This window comes from Oncorhynchus kisutch, linkage group LG6, assembly GCF_002021735.2.
Source record: "Oncorhynchus kisutch isolate 150728-3 linkage group LG6, Okis_V2, whole genome shotgun sequence".
NCBI lineage: Eukaryota > Metazoa > Chordata > Actinopteri > Salmoniformes > Salmonidae > Oncorhynchus > Oncorhynchus kisutch.
The window spans coordinates 70,310,946-70,330,923 of NC_034179.2; the positions used below are offsets into that span (position 1 = coordinate 70,310,946).

General features: G+C 43.6%; 1 protein-coding gene across 1 annotated transcript in view; it reads right to left on the reverse strand.

The window, feature by feature from the left end:
* LOC109893324 (signal transducer and activator of transcription 5B-like) overlaps window positions 1–19,978 on the reverse strand; it is an 81,344-nt gene that overhangs the window by 13,903 nt on the left and 47,463 nt on the right. The window contains exons 2-8 of the mRNA XM_031827311.1: window positions 13,556–13,611; window positions 9,940–10,077; window positions 9,514–9,670; window positions 8,347–8,436; window positions 7,081–7,255; window positions 6,651–6,781; window positions 4,796–4,947 (exon numbers count right to left, since the gene is read on the reverse strand). Of these exons, the coding sequence (XP_031683171.1) occupies window positions 4,796–4,947; window positions 6,651–6,781; window positions 7,081–7,255; window positions 8,347–8,436; window positions 9,514–9,670; window positions 9,940–10,067 (833 nt within the window). The 5' untranslated portion in view covers window positions 10,068–10,077; window positions 13,556–13,611. The remainder of the gene's footprint in view (window positions 1–4,795; window positions 4,948–6,650; window positions 6,782–7,080; window positions 7,256–8,346; window positions 8,437–9,513; window positions 9,671–9,939; window positions 10,078–13,555; window positions 13,612–19,978) is intronic.

Here is a 19,978-nt window from a genome sequence, read left to right on the forward strand (position 1 = left end):
CCAGACTAACAAGGGAAATACATGAACTACTAGTACAGGTAGATAGCAATAAAAACTATACTACAGAGATACAAAATAAGTCAGAGGAAAAACAAAAAGAACTTGAGGAACTTAGTCAAGAACGATCAAATGTAATCTATTACAAAAATAAAGCAAACTGGATGGAATATGTAAAAAACATCCACAAAATTATTCCCGAATCTCCAATACAGGAACACTAACAAAAATTATTTGCAGAAACTTGTGACTTGTTGAGTCATTTATGATTCTCCGAATTATATTTTAAAAGAGGAAGCTAAATATTTTAGGCAGATGTTCTCTTTTCTGTCTCGTCTTCTCCCACTGAATGAAGATTACGGTAAGGAATTATTTCCAAATAATATAAAAAATGGAAATTAACAAATGTACAGAAAAATCAGTGTGAAGGCAATATTACAGAGAAATAACTATTTGAGGCTATTAAATCCTTTCAGTCTGGAAAACCCCAGGGCTTGATGGCATCCGGCAGAGGCATGTCAAGATATTTTTTATGTACTAAAAGCTCCATTGTTAGATTGTTTTAACTACTCCTATAGAAATGGTAGTGTGTCAGGTACTCAGCAGGAAGGCCTGATTTCTCTATTATTAAAACAAGACCCAGATGGCAAATATAAAGATCCAGTGTATCTTAAAAACTGGAGGCCTCTTACACTTCAATGTTGTGATGCAAAAATATTAGCGAAATGCATAGCACTCTTAATTAAAAGGGTTTAACCAGGTATTGTTCATCCTGATTAGACAGGTTTTTACATTGTTGATACATTGGAGATAATATACAACAACTACTAGAAATAATAGAACATCATGAAACATCTAAGAAGCCACGCCTGGTCTTTATAGAGGATTTTGAAAAGGAATTTGATAAAGTAAGACGGGATTTGATTTATAAATGCCTGGATTTTTTCAATTCCGGTGTATCTCTTATAGAACAGGGAAAAGTAATGTATAGCAACTCCAGGTGTAAAATAGTAAATAACGGCTACTTCTCAGAGAGTTTTGAATTGGCAAGAAGAGTTAAACAAGGGTGTCCTCTGTCACCATATCTATTCGTTATGGCCATCGAAATGCTAGCTATTAAAATCAGATCCAATAACAACATTGGAGGATTAGAAATCCAAGGCTTAAAAACAAAGGTGTCCATGTATGCCAATGACTCAAGTTTTATATTAATTCCGCAAGCTACATCCCTGTAATGTCTCATTGAAGATCTAGATAACTTTTCTGTACTCTCTGGACTAAAACCTAATTATGATAAGTGTACAATATTATGTATTGGATTTTTTAAAATTATAACTTTTACACTACCCTGCAGTTTGCCTATAAAATGGGCTGATGATGAAGTAGACATACTCTGTATTCATATCACCAAATATATAAATAAGCTCTCCACAATGAATTTCAATAGAAAACTTGTAAAAAATAGACAAGATCCTGAAACTATGGAAAGGTCCTGCAACCTGTCTATTTATGGAAAAATTGTTATTAACTTCTTAGTCATATCTCAGTTTACTCACTTACTTATGACGCTGCCTACTCCAGATGATTAATTTTTCAAATATGAGCAAAAAACATTTAGCTTTATCTGCGACGCTAAACCAGATAAAATAAAGCGTGCCTATCTATATAATGAATATGAATTAGGTGGGTTGAGATGATTAAATATAAAAGCACTAAGCCTCTCTCTAAAAGCTTAACTTATTCAAAAGTTTTACCTGAGCCCTAAATGGTTCTCAAGCAGATTACTAAGAAAAGCTCAAAAGCTCCATTGTTTAAAAATAGCCTTTTTTGCCTTTGTGCAGATCGCCATGTATCATTTTAGATTAATTGTAAATTATACTTTTTTCAAAGTATCTCTCTTTTTCAAACACACATTGTAGAGCTGGTTACAATTTCAATTTCATCCCCCTGAAAAGATAGAAAAAAATATTACTATAAAAATGATGTCTGAATTCAAATGTGCTGGTTGATAAAATACCTGTATTTATGGGAAAGAGGTTTGGAAAAGGGTATTTTGTTCTTAAATGATAATGTACATTGAAATGGTGGAGTTATGTCCTTCATGGAGTTATCAAAATTGTATGGGAAGGTCTGCTCAATCCAAGAGTACAACCAATTGATTACAGTATTACCACAAAAATGGAGGAGGCAGGTGGCAGCGGGAGGAGGTAGGGAACTTGTCTGTCTGCCCAATACAAAGGACAAAATTGGCAGAGCAATACAAATAGCATAAATAGGAAAGTATACCAGTTTCATTTGAGGACCAGGATGTTGACAACTGTGCTATACAGATGGCAAAATATTTGGGAAGAGATTTTTGATGTATCGATTCCATGGTACAGGGTGTATGAGTTGATATACAGTTGAAGTCAGAAGTTTACATACTCTTAGGTTGGAGTCATTAAAGCTTGTTTTTCAACCACTCCACAAATGTCTTGTTAACAAACTATAGTTTTGGCAAGTCGGTTAGGACATCTACTTTGTGCATGACACAAGTCATTTTTCCAACAATTGTTTACAGACAGATTATTTCACTTATAGTTCACTGTATCACAATTTCAGTGGGTCAGAAGTTTACATACACTAAGTTGACTGTGCCTTTAAAGGCTTGGAAAATTCCAGAAAATGTTGTCATGGCTTTAGAAGCTTCTGTTAGGCTAATTGACATCATTTGAGTCAATTGGAGGTGTACCTGTGGATGTATTTCAAGGCCTACCTTCACACTCAGTGCCTCTTTGCTTGACATCAAGGGAAAATCAAAAGAAATCAGCCAAGACATCAGAAAATAAATTGTTGACCTGCATAAGTCTGGTTCATCCTTAGGAGCAATTTCCAAATGCCTGAAGGTACCACGTTCATCTGTACAAACAATAGAACGCAAGTATAAACACCATGGGACCATGCAGCCGTCATACCACTCAGGAAGGAGACGCGTTCTATCTCCTAGAGATGAAAGTACTTTGGTGCAAAAGTGCAAATCAATTCCAGAACAACAGCAAAGGACCTTGTGAAGATGCTGGAGGAAACCGGTACAAAAGTATCTATGTCCACAGTAAAACAAGTCCTATTTCGACATAACCTGAAAGGCTGCTCAGCAAGGAAGAAGCCACTGCTCCAAAACCGCCATAAAAAAGCCAGACAATGGTTTGCCACTGCACATGGGGACAAAGATCGTACTTTTTGGATAAATGTCCTCTGGTCTGATGAAACAAAATAGAACTGTTTGGCCATAATGACCATTGTCATGTTTGGTGGAAAAATGGGGAGGCTTGCAAGCCGAAGAACACCATCCCAACAGTGAAGCACGAGGGTGGCAGCATCATGTTGTGGTGTTGCTTTGCTGGAGGAGGGACTGGTGTACTTCACAAAATAGATGGCATCATGAGGGGGGAAAATTGTGTGGATATATTGAAGCAACATCTCAAGACATCAGTCAGGAAGTTAAAGCTTGGTCGCAAATGGGTCTTCCAAATGGACAATGACCCCAAGCATACTTCCAAAGTTGTGGCAAAATAGCTTAAGGACAACAAAGTCAAGGTATTAGAGTGGCCATCACAAAGCCCTGACCTCAATCCTATAGAAAATGTGTGGGCAGAGCTGAAAAAGCGTGTGCGAGCAAAGGAGGCCTACAAACCTGACTCAGTTACAGCAGCTCTGTCAGGAGGAATGGGCCAACATTCACCCAACTTATTGTGAGATGCTTGTGGAAGGATATCTGAAAAGTTTGACCCAAGTTAAACAATTTAAAGGCAATGCTACCAAATACTAATTGAGTGTATGTATACTTCTGACCCACTGGGAATGTGAGGAAAGAAATAAAAGCTTAAATAAATCATTCTCTCTACTATTATTCTGACATTTCACATTCTTAAAATAAAGTGGTGATCCTAACCACAGGGAATTTTTACTCGGCTTAAATGTCAGGAATTGTGAAAAACTGAGTGTATTTTAAATGTATTTGAGTGTATTTTAAATGTATTTGGCTAAGGTGTATGTAAACTTCCAACTTCAACTGTATAAAATGACGCGAGATTCAAGACTTGGTGCTTTTCAGCTAAAATTATTATACAGAATTCTTGCCACCAACAAAATGTTGAATATTTGGGGCATAAAATCATCGAAGCTCTGCAGATTTTGTTGAGGATACAGAATCAACAGACCATTTATTTTGGTATTGTCCTCAGGTAGCCTGTTTCTGGTCTCAGGTTCAAAAACGGCTGAAAATGCATAGCATTGATCTAAAATTGACCCTAGAAATAGTACTATTAGGAGATCTGGAGAGACCGGGTCAGTCAATTTCTAATACTCTTAGTAAAAGTATTTATCTTCTTGCAATCTGTGGATTCTATTCGATTAGATAGATTGAAATTGAATGTTAAACATCACAGCGTAGCTGAAAGATAAATGTTGAGTAGAATGTGCATATACACATATGCATATACACACACACTCTCATTCAAATACACACATACACAGACACACACACAAGTAAGCCTGGTGGGAGATCTGTTGACAGGGCGTTGACCCTGAATGCTTCTGTGAATACATTGAGTTCATCCCCATTGTTGCAAAGAGTTATGGTATATTAGAATCCCATTGTCTTAACCGTTGTCATCCTCAACCTAGACTACAGTCATCTTCCCAACTACACCCCATATAAACCCAGCAGTATCCAATAGTCAGCTTGTTAACTGGGTGGCCCCTGCCCTTTGATCAATCCTAGACATGTGTGATCTCTGATAGGGGTAGAGGGTCTCACCAGGACTGCAGGATGTCCAGCCCCCCCTCTGGAGGACCCCCGTTGCCGGCCAGCTGTTGCCGTCTCTTCCAGTGGATCAGCTCGTCATCCAGGATAATGGTCTGCTGCTTCCTCAGTAGCTGCAGGCTCTTCTGGTGCTTCTCTGCCAGGTCCTAGGCAAACGCACATGCAGGTATGCACGCAGGCACGCACACACGCACGCACACACACACACACACACACACACACACACACACACACACACACACACACACACACACACACACACACACACACACACACACACACACACACACACACACACACACACACACACACACACACACACACACACAGACAGACAGGTACACACACACGCACACACACACCGATAAGAATGTACCCATACATTACACGTCATACATATTCTCCAATCAATATACATCCCCAGCTTTTATACCCTGAAGGCATGAGATTCCTCCAGATAGACCTTACAGTGAAATGCTTACTTAGAAGCCCTTAAAACCTCTTGAGACTAGGGGGCAGTACTTTGATGTTTGGATGAAAAACGTACCCAAATGAAACTGCCTATTTCTCAGGCCCAGTAGCTAGAATATGCATATAATTGGCAGATTAGGATAGAAAACACTCTAAAGTTTCCAAAACTGTATGTAATATTGTCTGTGAGTATAACAGAACTGATATTGCAGGCGAAAACTTAAGGAAAATCCATCCAGGAAGTGCTGTTTTTCTGAAACCTCCATTGTTCCATTGCATGCCTTCCCTCCATTTAAAGGGATATCAACCAGATTCCTTTCCATATAGCTTCCACATGGTGTGAACAGTCTTCAGACATAGTTTCAGGCTTTTATTCTGAAAGATGAGCGAGAATGATCACATCGCATCAGTAGGATATCTGGTGGTCTAGAGTTATTTCCCCCTCTGTTTGCACATTTAACATGCTGATAGAAATGAGGTAAAACTGATTTAAGTTTCCCTGCATTAAAGTCCCCGGCCACTAGGAGCGCCGCCTCTGTAAGACCATTTTCCTGTTTGTTTATGGAGGTATACAGCTCATTGAGTGCGGTTTTAGTGCCAGCATCAGTCTGTGGTGGTATATAGACAGCTACGAAAAATAAGGATGAAAACTCTCTAGGTAGATAGTGTGATCGACAGCTAATCATGAGATACTCTACCTCAGGCGAGCAAAACCTTGAGACTTCCTTAGATATCGTGCACCAGCTGCTGTTTACAAATATGCATAGGTCCCCGCCCCGTGTCTTACCAGAGGCTGCTGTTCTATCCTGCTGATAGAGTGTATAACCCGCCAGTATAACCCGACATATTAATGTCGTTTAGCCATGACTCTGTGAAACATAAGATATTACAGTTTTTAATGTCCCGTTGGTAGGATATACAGTACATGCTTTCAGTTCGTCCCATTTATTTTCAAGCGATTGAACGTTTGCCATCAGTACTGTTAGCTAAAGCAGATTAGCCACTTGTCGCCTGATCCTCACAAGGCACTCCGATCTCCTTCCGCGAAATCGCCATTTCTTTCTCCAGAGAATGACGGGGATGAGGGCCTGTTTGGGTGTTTGGAGTAATCGTTCTAGTCCGACTCATTAAAGAAAAATGATTTGTCCAATTCGAGGTGAGTAATCACTGTTCTGATGTCCAGAAGCTCTTTTCGGTCATAAGAGACAGTAGTAGCAACATTATGTACAAAATAAGTTACAAACCCCCAAAAAACGGACAAAATAGCACGGTTGGTTAAGAGCCAATAAAACAGCAGCCATCCCCTCCGGCGCTATCATTCCAGGTTGTACGTGTTTCAGTACATGTGTGTGTGTATGCAGTATAAAAAGTAGTGTACCAGTCTGTATTTCTGTAGTGTGTTGGCCTCCCGGGTGAGCCAGGCCTCCACGGTGGCTCTCTTGCTCAGTAATGTGGGCTCCCTCAGCTGTCTGTCAGCAGGGGGCAGTGTGGCCAGGCTGGTCAACTGGGCTGCATGTGGGAAAAGAGAGGGAGAGGGAGAGGGAGAGGGAGAGGGAGAGGGAGAGGGAGAGGGAGAGGGAGAGGGAGAGGGAGAAGGAGAAGGAGAGGGAGGAGGAGAGGAGAGAGGGGGAGGTCAGCAAATCTCACATAAACACACCTGTCTTTTACTTTGCAGACCACACACACACATACATACTGACACCCACTCACTCACCTACAAACCCACCCTCATTCTGCCCTAAAAAGGTGAGGGCTGATGACCCAGGGTGTTGTGACTAGGAGAGGGGACCAGGGCAAGGCTGACTCACCCTGGATGCGGAGGCTCTCCTGGTACTGGATGATGAAGTACTCCTGGTTGTGCTGGAGCTTTCTCAGGTCGTTCTCTGTGTCCTGGGTCAGCAAGCGCAGCTCCTCGAATACCTGGTTGATCTGCTGGTACTTCTGGGACATGCTGTCCATCATCCCTCCCACTGGGGAGCTCGACTGCCAATCAGAGAGAGGAGAGAGAGGTGAAAGGGCTTGGCCGGTAAACAACGCTGGCTTTGAGATGATTTGCAGGAACTAGCTAGTGTGGTGCTGAGCATTTCATCATCGTTACATGGAGCAGAAAGACACACAAACTGACAGAACCCTGTGCCTCTTTAACACAACCTCAATGACCCCTGCTTGTGTTATTCCACAGTAATCCCTAACGACCATAACCAGCAGTGATCACCACTGACTGAACATGTGAGACCGTGCAGAGGGAAATGCATTTCCTTATCGTGGGCAGACACTGCCCATGGCTTGTTAAGGCTGGGGACGTGAGCACTGTGAAGACAGTCTGAATAAACAGGTGGGAATGCAATCACGTAGAATATGCAATCCTGTGATAGGAGGAGCCTGGCAGGACTGGAAGTCAATTTAACACGGGGTTTATTGATATTCAGATGTTTTATGGACCACCGGCTTTATGGTTTTATAACCCTTGTTATAAAATATCACATTTCTTCACCTCCCCACCAGGCCTACAGCATTGCTGGTTAATGAGAAATTCAAAGTTTATCTTTCAGCAAAACATATGGGCTGTGTCTGTGCAGGTTTTCTGACTAGGTGTGTGTGTGAAGTGCTATGGACGTGTGTTTGTGCGTGCGTTGTGTGTATTTATGTATTTATGTGGTTGTTAACAGGTTTACGTATGTCTGTGGGAAAATTGAGAGTAAATTGCCTTTGATGTCGGCAGAGAGGCAGCAAAGTGACCCCCAATGGCTGTGATTTCCATAATATCATGGAATTGGCTGTGTTATGTTTAACATCTCTGTGTGGTGTTTATATTATGCAAATATTTATAAAAGGTGTGTGGGTATTTCCATATGGGTATGTATGTATGTATGTATGTGTGTGTGTGTGAGTGTGTGTGTGTGTGTGTGTGTGTGTGTGTGTGTGTGTGTGTGTGTGTGTGTGTGTGTGTGTGTGTGTGTGTGTGTATTTTGTGCATACGAGCTACAGGTATCTGTTATATGCACACCTATGAAACAAGCTTCCCAGGTAGGTGAGAGTAGGAATGGAAGTTGGAGAGACTGCTTCATACTCACATTAGAGGCCTCTCGGACTAGCCTCTGCTCCGTGTACAGGATGTGTTTGATGCATCTCACCAGCTCCAGAGGGCAGCGGTCATACGTGCTCTGAAAGACAAGGACCACATGTGCTGTCGTGTTAGGCTCGTTAGCCGTGTTAGCCGCTGACTGGCAGTACGGCCGTGCACACAACACTGACCAATTTAGCCTGCTCCCGCGCCGCGGCATGCTAACGCTCTAAAGCCCACTTCCTGAGCCTAGCTAAACCCAATTAAACTAATGAGATCCTTCTCTCAAGTGCAGACGACTTGGTCTCACATCCACTGGCTACATTTCTCTTCCTTTCTCTCTTTTCTCTCTCTCTTTAACTCCGGTCCTCAAGTAACTCCAAAAGCACACATTGTGTTGTAGCCCCACACAAAAACACTCATCGAAGGCTTGATGATGAATTGACAAGTTGAATCAGATGTGCTTGTCCGTGGGGCTACAAAAAACATTTGTGCTGTTGGGTGTACTGGAGAGAGTTGGGAAACACAGGTCTAAATCTCTCTCACGCACGCATACACACACCAAGGCACCATGCGGGGTTGAAAGACTGCATTGTAGGCCTACAGAGGGTTGTGTTGACAAGATGCCTCCTACTCCCACTGTGGAAGGTGATAAGAGACAGCTTGTTCCCCTGAACCCTGTCCATAAGGGTGAAGACAAACACACTGAGATCGGTGAGTGAAGCACTCAATCATAAAAGGGAACACTGCCTGGTTACCGTAGCCCAGTGTTGTCCACCTTTTGGTTTTATTCATATAGACACACTGACCAGAGCAGGCTGTTCTCACATACTGTTTCATTTCTAAGTACTTTGGGTTGGGGTTTATGGACATGGGATTGTTGCCAATGAGGCTGTGATAACTAACATTTAGCTGAGTTTGGTATCAGTATAATTGAAATAATAATCACCACGATTCAGCTGGTATAGTTGGCTGTAAGGTTATCATATCCTTGTGAGTTTATTGGGTTCATACTGGCTTTATTAAAACTGTCCAGCCTAGCTAGTTAGGTGTGGAGGTTTTTGTGAGGGCACTGGCTCTGTGCTCTGCTCACGTACACTGGGAATGTGTGCACAGTATCTCTCACCTTCATACTAGCTTTGAGTGGAGGTTCGTCTACTGGCTCAATCTGTCTCACCTTGAGCTGGCTGGCGTAGTGTCCCAATTTGATCTTGAGCAGGAAGCCATCCTCTCCCACCTGATGCTCAGCCTTGTTCTGCAGCTCCTGGATCAGGCTGTCCAGCAGACGCTTGGCCTTAAACTCCTCCTGGGGGTTCTCCAGATCGATCACATCCCTGGCACAGGAACATATAGAATGCTTAGAGATATCCTCTATGTACATACATGCAGAACAGAGTAGCCATTAATCCCCTATGCATTCCCTAACACACACACCTTCACTCAAGCACATACACAAAAACAGTGACTACTATACATTGCTCTCAGGTTACTACACCTCCATGGTCCCTGCTACTACTGTGACTGTGATTGAACCAATGTGAAAGTTACTGGGTGAGGCATGTCTTTCTGTCAGGTAGAGTGGTGTGCTTTGTGCTGCACTCACCAGAGTTGGCTCTCGAGCCACTGGGACAGGTAATGGCGCACCTCGATGGGGAAGTGCTGTCCATAGAGAGACTGCATCTGGTGTAGCGCATCCCCCTGGAGCTGCTGGGCCTGGATCCACACTGCCATCTTACACACCCTGGGGGGAGGCAAGAGAGAGAGAGAGAGAGAGAGAGAGAGAGAGAGAGAGAGAGAGAGAATGAGGGAGAGAGAGAGAGAGAGAGAGAGAGAGAGAGAGAGAGAGAGAGAGAGAGAGAGAGAGAGAGAGAAAGAAAGAAAGAGAGAGAGAGAGAGAGATAGAGAGAGAGAGAGAGAGAGAGAGAGAGAGAGAGAGAGAGAGAGAGAGAGAGATAGAGAGAGAGAGAGAGAGAGATAGAGAGAGAGAGATAGAGAGAGAGAGAGAGAGAGAGAGAGAGAGAGAGAGAGAGAGAGAGAGAGAGAGAGAGAGAGAGAGAGAGAGAGAGAGAGAGAGAGAGAAAGAAAGAAAGAAAGAAAGAGAGAGAGAGATAGATAGAGAGAGAGAGAGAGAGAGAGAGAGAGAGAGAGAGAGAGAGAGAGAGAGAGAGAGAGAGAGAGAGAGATAGAGAGAGAGAGAGAGAGAGAGAGAGAGAGAGAGAGAGAGAGAGAGAGAGAGAGAGAGAGAGAGAGAGAGAGAGAGAGAGAGAAAAGGAAAAAAAGAAGGGGGATGGGTAGAGCGCATTTGAAGAGAGAGTGAATAGAGAGAAATTAGAGAGCAGGGTGAGCAGATTTGAAGTGACATGGAAAATGTACAGAAGGTTTTCAATCAAAAGAGGAGAACATCAGTTTGAGTTGACTAAAAGTGAAAGAAGCTTCTTTGAGACGAATGATGTATCCGACTGCCACGGCCACAGAGCGGTTGGACTGGTTGTGTTTGACAGCTGTAGTTGGGCAGTTTGTTTCGCTCTGGAGGAGCTGAGAGTCTAAACATTCTGCTCCGTGTTGAGTCAACAGCTGCATGAGGGAGCGGATCTGGGTCAAATACACATGTCAAATACCTTCTTCGCTTGGAGCAAAGTCAGCAGACTTCCTTCGCATGGAGTTTGCATTATGTCATTGTTTCAACTGTACAAGACCAAGTAGCCGTAATTACGTGAAGCTCAAATATTGCAACATATCGGAAATATTTATTTGACTAAGGTCTGTATGGTCAACAATAGACAACACAGGTACCTCAGCTCTGTGAGAGAGTGTGTCAGTAATGTCTCTGTCTCTGTATGTCTTTGTCTTCTACACAATGTAGAAGGGAAATGAAAGCTCTTTATATAGTGTCCATAAGCTCCTCAATACATTTCTACATACAGGTGTAGGATCTTAATTTAATTACTATTTTGTTGCTGAGAATTTGAGCTTCAGGATTGACAAAAATTCACTGAAAACCTGCACTAACACACGGTTATTTTAACAGTATGTAACCTACTTTTGGCCAGGTAAAAGCCTAACCACTGATCAAGCAACATTGTGGACTAAACGTTCACATCCTGTTGCTACAGATTTATTTTGCTGCAAAATTAAGATCCTACATCTGTACATAGATAGACCAGGAGACAGACAGAGAGAGTCACATACAACAGATAGTGGTAAGACTTTGTGAGAGACAATAAATGTTTATTTTTAAATGAATGATGTGGTACAGCACAGAACACGACCTTCATCTGAGCAACGAGATAGAGACAGAAATAGAGTGATAGAGAAAGAGAGAGAGGGAGGCAGATGGAGAGAGAGCACCAGGTGAACAGAACACAGCAACTCTGTGACCTGGTGTATGCCTATGGGCATGACGCTAATAATCAGCTTACGCTCACACTCCCACACAAAATCCACATCCCGTTAGCTGCCATGCCCTGGCTTGCCCTCCTCTCAACTTCAACCTTGAACCTTTTTCACTCAGCCATCCCCCCAATCCACTTACTGCTACATCCCCCACCATTCACTACAACAACAAGCCTAAGATATAGGATCTTAATTTGATCAGTCTTTCGTTGCTGAGAATTTCTGCACCGCAGAGTTACATTAATCCACTGAAAGCCCACACTAACACACGGTTAAATTAACAGTATTGCACTTTTCATGTAACCTAATTTTGGCCAGCTAATAGCCTAACCACCGATCAAGCAACATTATGGACTACAGGTTCAAATCCTGTTTCTGCAGGATTATTTTGCTGTGACAATATAGGATACAATTTAGAAGGAAAATGAAAGCTCTTTATATAGTGTCCATAAGCTCCTCAATAAACTTCTACATATAGGTGTAGGATCTTAATTTAATGACTATTTTGTTGCTGAGAATTTGAGCTTCAGGATTTACATCATTCCACTGAAAACCTGCACTAACATATGGTTATGTAACCTACTTTTGGCCAGGTAAAAGCCTAACCACTGATCACGCAACATTGTGGGCTAAACGTTCAAATCCTGTTGCTACTGCATTATTTTGCTGCAACATTTTTTAAATGAACAGTATTGCACTGTTCATGTAACCTACTTTTGGCCAGCTAATAGCCTAACCACTGATTAAGCAACATTATGGACTACACGTTCAAAAGCTGTTGCTGCAGGATTATTTTGCTGTGACAATATATGTCAAATTAAGATCCTACACCTGTAGGGTTGCTAAACAAAGGAAAAAAATGAAGGTGAAAGCATGACAGATGGTTTGACTGCGTTCTGAGCTGGAGTGGCAGGAGGTGGATTTAAATGTAACAGAATGACCCCCGTCAATCATCAGCAGGTGGCTATGAGCAGACTACTCTCAGCCGATCAGAAGAGGAACCATACAGGAAGAGCTGTGAGCCTGTTCTACAGTGCCGTACCAGCCTCTTCCTGACCTGCTCTCCTGTAGTGTAGGACTGCCAGTCTGTACCAGCCCATGCCCGCAACCACACACCCTGACACATAAACACACACAATGACACACTGCTGTACACACACACGCACGCACACACAATCACACACACACACACACACACACACACACACACACACACACACACACACACACACACACACACACACACACACACACACACACACACACACACACACACACACACACACACACACACACACACACACACACACACAATGATCAGTCATAATCAACACACTACTATATACACACACAAACACATCAATTTTCATAGGAGCTGCTCTGTATCTGTGTCTGTGGCTGCTGGGAGTTGCCAGTAAGCAAACTCTGTCTAGCGGTGGGTTACTGACAGACAGACAGACTGACAGAATTCATCAGCCTCTGTGACCTTACCAGGCGCCCGGTTCCCACCATTAGCACCTTAGTTGTCAACTCCACCAGAGGGTTAAGATAATTCCCCTCGGTGTAGTACTTACCACAACTGCCAAACACAGCGGCACAAAGAGATCTGAGGAGAAGTGAAAGTTGCTCCCTTTTGCTTTTTTCTTCTTCAGCATTCACACTTTATCATTGAAGTGAATCTTGAGACTCTTTTGTGAGCCACCCACTTATAACGACATTAACTGACACACAACCCCGGATCGCAGATACAGTGCACATTGACAGTTGACCCAATGTGAGATCTACACAGTGTAAAAAAACTGAAAGGAGAAGGTCACACTGCTTACCTCTGGTCTTTGCTACCATGTAATAGCAGGATATTATGAAGAGGAGCACCCCAAACCTGAGAGAGAGGGAGAGAGAGAAAGAGAAAGAGAAAGAGGAAGTGAGTATAACCTTCCTTGCTACTGAGGAAGTCGTCTTTTTTCAAAGGGACCACAACATTGACAAAATCTGATTACCAAAGCATTTCATGATGCTGTTCACTGATGGAGAGCTCCCACAAACCTTAGCACCTCCATGCTTTATTCAAAGCCTCTCATTTTAACCTCAATGGCATTTCAAAAATCAGAAAGCATAGCATATATATTAAGTTTATTTTTTATTTTTAAGGATGGGAGCTTACACATGAATTATAACAACTTCCGGAGGCTGTCCTCCAACCTATCAGAGCTCTTGCAGCATGAACTGACATGTTGTCGACCCAATCAAAGGATCAGAGAATGAAACTAGTACTGAAAGCATAAGATACAGCTAGCTAGCACTGCAGTGCATAAAATGTGGCGAGTAATTGACTCAAAGAGAGAGAGACAATAGTTGTGTACGGACTGATACTGGAGATGAGAAGCAGGTACGGGGAGTTGAACATTTAATGAGGAACAGACAATCAATGCAGAAGCAGGGAACAGAGCGGGGAACCAGACAGATATAGGGAAGGTAATGACAGAGATGATTGAGTCCAGTGAGTCCAATAATCGCTGATGCACGTGATGGGGGGGGGGAGGCAGGTGTGAGTAATGATGATGGCAGAGAGTGAACAATGCTGGGGAGCCTGGTGCGAGGGGAAGAGTGGGAGCAGCTATGTTGACTACGTTACTTTAGCTAATATGGTGACAACGATGTAGGCTGTGTGTAGCGGTTATGATATGGTTTGGCTTGGAAAGGTTTTTTGGCCTGGTCACATACAGCTGATGTGTTGTGCATTGACGTCCAAAAGCGACAAAGGGAAAAAGTGAGAGGAGAGCGCATAGATGCAGAAGGAACACAACGTGGCTGTTCTGAACCGTGTTTACGCATGATCAGAGGTGTATTCATTCTGCCGATTCTGTTGAAAAACGTTTCTTAAACAGAACAAAACGGGGCTAAACATACCTGAATTTGTCCAATCAAAATTATCATTTGCAACTGTTGGACTAATGATTACACCCTATATCAGCTAGATGCAGGCAAGAGTGTGCAAGGAGGTATTCAATGTGCCGCTGTCTGTCCATGTGTCACCTCAACATTTTCTCTCAACCTGTGTGCGCCTACGTTGTAGCCTTCATTCATAGGCTAGGTTGTAGCAACCTCATGATGGGTAGGGAAAATTAAAGTATCATGTAGTAGCCTAGACCTATCGCTGTTACATTGAACTGGGTGAATGGAATATGAATGACAGTCATCTAATATGCTGTAATAGAAATAAGGCCATGCTCATGAGAAATAAAAATTGTCCTCCGTCATCTTAATTGACTCTGTTCGCCACTGTCCCACACATGCTGTCTATCTTGTCAAACACGTTGAATTTATATGCCACCAACAACAGTTAGTAGGCTAATGGTTCATATCAAGCTGTCCAGCCCCACATATACCCAGAGACTACTGAGGGGTATGGGTTAGGAGGAGCCTGCTGAGGGGTATGGGTTAAGAGGAGCCTGCTGAGGGGTATGGGTTAGGAGGAGCCTGCTGAGGGGTATGGGTTAGGAGGAGCCTGCTGAGGGGTATGGGTTAGGAGGAGCCTGCTGAGGGGTATGGATTAAGAGGAGCCTGCTGAGGGGTGTGGGTTAGGAGGAGCACGCTGAGGGGTATGGGTTAGGAGGAGCCTGCTGAGGGGTATGGGTTAGGGGGAGCCTGCTGAGGGGTATGGGTTAGGAGGAGCCTGCTGAGGGGTATGGGTTAGGAGGAGCCTGCTGAGGGGTATGGGTTAGGAGGAGCCTGCTGAGGGGTATGGGTTAGGAGGAGCACGCTGAGGGGTATGGGTTAGGAGGAGCCTGCTGAGGGGTATGGGTTAGGGGGAGCCTGCTGAGGGGCTGAGGGGTATGGGTTAGGAGGAGTCTGCTGAGGGGCTGAGGGGTATGGGTTAGGAGGAGCCGGCTGAGGGGCTGAGGGGTATGGGTTAGGAGGAGTCTGCTGAGGGGCTGAGGGGTATGGGTTAGGAGGAGTCTGCTGAGGGGCTGAGGGGTATGGGTTAGGAGGAGTCTGCTGAGGGGCTGAGGGGTATGGGTTAGGAGGAGTCTGCTGAGGGGTATGGGTTAGGAGGAGCCTGCTGAGGCATTAGGGTTAGGAGAAGAGGAGCAGAGGGTCAGACCATGATTGATTAGACAACTCTTTCCTCTGGTTGGAACAGGAACAAGCAGAACATCAGGACACCACATGCTGTTACTGTCCAGAGGCTCCAAACAAAACATTATTATTATTATCTTGATTTCTGTCTGGATCTCCTTCCACCGTCTCACACTCTCCCTAAAGTCTCCCTCCTTGTTTCTGCTCTCTAACTCCTCCTCTCTCTCCCTACAAATGGCAGCCTAATGATTTCACCAGTTGTCCTCCCACTACCCCCATCTCCCCCAAACAGACACACAACAACTGAGTCCAACAACATCCCAACCTAGTCTAGAATCAGTCTAGAATCAGTCACGGTCCTGTGTTTAGTGCTTGGCAGACGCAGTGTTGGAGGAAGGCTTCGAACATACAGACATGTGACCACCATAACCTATACTGCCCCGTAACCTATTTCAGGCTCACTGCACTGACTCAGGCCTGCTGTGCTCTGTTGTGCACGTACTGCAGCCGCACTGTGTCAGTCCACCATCTGTCAGTCCACCACCTATCTAAGTACCTTTCCTTTCTCCTGGCTCTCAGACCACAACACTACCCTGGCAGACAGTCTCATGACTCCAATTTAACAGGAAAAAATGGAGAGGGAGAGAGAAAAAGAGAGCGTAGGACAGAAAGGGCAATAAATCAGCCAAATGGTCAATGAGGCGTGAAACAAGCTACATCCTGGTTCTTCACCTGTGACACATAACCCATGTGTCAGTCGGGGGTAAGACAGAGATCAGAAGGGACACCAAGGGAACCTACGTCATTGGTCTGTTCAACACACACATACAGTATATACAACACCTATCATATATGAGCTCAAAACATGACATATTAAGGATGTCAAATGTACAGTGACATTAGATTCCATTAACCAGTCCAGGAGCCATAAGTTAATAATGCTCAAATATGCACAAGACTGGAAGTCTTTCCATCAAGTTCAAAACCATTTCAGTGGCCTATTAAGACAGCCTGGTCTCAGAGCCATACGAAACATACTTTATGTATTTCTAAGTACCTCCAAGACGTATGATACTTACTAATGGTCTAGTTACTTTAGACAGAAACAAAAGTAGGGAGGATGGGTGGGCGTAATCTGCAACTCTCAAGCAATCCAAAGGTTCATGTCTCGTTGAACATGCCTAACCCCTATTCTAAACTTAACCCAATTCACCGAACCTGCTACATACATTCCCCTAACCTTTGTCGTATTAGTTCTCCTAACCTTTTACGTAAATGATCTTAACCTTTGTCATTAGTTTCGCTAATCGCCAATGTAAATTCTCCCTGTAATTTTCTGTTGTTGTTATGGCGCAACAAGCCACCTGGTCTCAGAGAAAGAAGTATAATACGAAACATCCTCGAAGATGTATAATAAGTTGAGTCATCCAATTTGTATGCTATTGTACGACCAGGTAAGACGTACAATACTATATGTCCACTAATTCGTATGATATTGTATGACAGCTATTCCATTCATAATTAATATAACCTAACGTAACATCACATATCATACTAATGGAGTGTCACAGATCTACATACAGAATAATATGATTTGTCCTGAGACCATGTTGATCAAGAGCAACTATTAGCCTTTTACTGCAGTGGGCTAAATCAGGGTCACACAGAGTTTCTTGGTAGTTTGAAACAAATCTACTTTGAAATAGAAGTATACACCTCACACACATGTTTATGGGCTTAAAAAGAAGACACTTGTACCATGTCAGATATAGAGTTGAAATGTATTAAATCTTGAGTTGCATCCCAATAATACACATTATATACATCACAGAGGACTGAAATATAACAAAACCTTTTGACATAGAAACACCCCTTTTTTTCAATAATGCTTATTAATTATGAAAAATACGAATAATATTCCAACCATAAGGCCACTGGAGGGTGATTTGGTCACTTGACTGCAGGACTCCGACAATAGGAAGCACTGGTTATGGAGGTGAAAGATAGCGTGATGATGATGCATCATAGGTCAACACCCAGTGAACTCACTAATGAGGAAAGGACCTCCATCTAATCTCAAACTGTACAATATTATCCTCTGTTAGTCAAGAAAGTACATTACTGTCTGACAGAAAAGACACATTGAGAGATATTACTGATATCAGACAATGTGTCCAGTTAGCAAAGGTTGACCAACCCAGATGGTTATCTGCAGCACAGACACAGGGCCACACACACACTTCCACAATCCACACGTACGCACACAAACACACGCAGTAGCAGCCTAGTCAAGTACAAGCCTCAGTTGTCTCATCTTTACCCTGGCCTTCCCTTCAAAGACCGCCAGACCGTTCAGACCGCAACCCTCGAGTTTCATCTTTATTAGACACTCAGCCCAGTGCCATTCTGACTAGATGTATTCTACACAGACCACAATACAAATGGATGTGGTCTGAGGGGGAAAAAGACACATATGTACAGAGACAAGCAAAGAAGACCAAATGCAATTACAGCAAAATGCAATAATCCATTCTCCACCCAGCTGGATGTGGTCCTTCACAACTAAGAGTACCGCCAGCCTTGGTTGGGGTTGTGTGTTGGAATGTCAGTGTACTGTATGGTAGAGCTGAGAGTAGGTACATAGAGTTTACTTTCATACTGTTAATTGTGTAAAACATGTCCAGGAACCAGACATTTGTACCTAAGAAATACTTTGGATAGAAGCACCTAGGAGACATGGAGGGGGAAGGAAGTGCCCCCAGGTCCATGTTTGTCTCATAGCTCTTTGGCTTCCAGTTCCTATACGAGGAGATGTCCTTTCTGTTTGTGATATTCCAAGCAGTTCTCCAGTGATTGCTACAGAGGAAATCAATTCACTGTGAATCAGGAAGTCAAGGCAGCTGGATTAGAAAAAAGATGTCCTGTTCAAAGCCACCAGAGAATGAGAACAGAGAGTGTCAGTCAGTCAGGGAACTGAAACAACTGCCCTTACTTTACTACTTTACGAAACAGATGCAGAGACAAGGTGTTACAATACTGACCCTATTTCCTGTACATTTGCTGAGTGACCCCCCCATTCATACAGAGAATTGTCTTCATTCAGAAATAAATAGAACTCTGAGATAGTAAACTAAAAGACAGAGTGGCTGATGGTCCAGTTACTGCTCAACAAGGCATATCCTCTCTCTCTTGTTTTGACTCTAAATCTACAGAATTTCATTTCACTGGTAAACCAGCACCTGGTAATTTCTGCTGCTATTTTTAAATGCTCACAGCCAGCCAGACTGAGCTTTAAGAAAATTGAATACAGAAAAAAGGCAGCCAGGCTTCTCAGAGAGAGAGGATAGAGAGAGAGAGAGGGTAGAGAGAGAGAGGGTAGAGAGAGAGAGAGGGTAGAGAGAGAGAGAGGGTAGAGAGAGAGAGAGGGTAGAGAGAGAGAGAGGATAGAGAAGAGAGAGGGTAGAGAGAGAGAGGGTAGAGAGAGAGAGGGTAGAGAGAGAGAGAGGGTAGAGAGAGAGAGAGGGTAGAGAGAGAGAGGGTAAGAGAGAGAGGGTGAGAGAGAGAGGGTAGAAGAGAGAGGGTAGAAGAGAGAGAGGGTAGAGAGAGAGAGAGGGTAGAGAGAGAGAGAGGGTAGAGAGAGAGAGGGTAGAGAGAGAGAGAGAGGGTTAGAGAGAGAGAGGGTAGAGAGAGAGAGAGGGGTAGAGAGAGAGAGAGGGTAGAGAGAGAGGGGGTTAGGAGAGAGAGAGGAGAGAGAGAGAGGGTAGAGAGAGAGAGAGGTAGAGAGAGAGAGGGTAGAGAGAGAGAGAGGGTAGAGAGAGAGAGAGGTAGAGAGAGAGAGGGTAGAGAGGAGAGAGGGTAGAGAGAGAGAGGGGGGGAGGGTAGAGAGAGAGAGAGGTAGAGAGAGAGGGTAGAGAGAGAGAGGGTAGAGAGAGAGAGGTAGAGAGAGAGAGAGGGTAGAGAGAGAGAGAGGGTAGAGAGAGAGAGAGGGTAGAGAGGAGAGGGTAGAGAGAGAGAGGGTAGAAGAGAGAGAGTAGAGAGAGAAGAGGGGTAGAGGAGAGAGAGGGGTAGAGAGAGAGAGAGGTAGAGAGAGAGAGGGTAGAGAGGAGAGAGAGGGTAGAGAGAAGAGAAGGTAGAGAGAGAGAGAGGGTAGAGAGAGAGAGGGTAGAGAG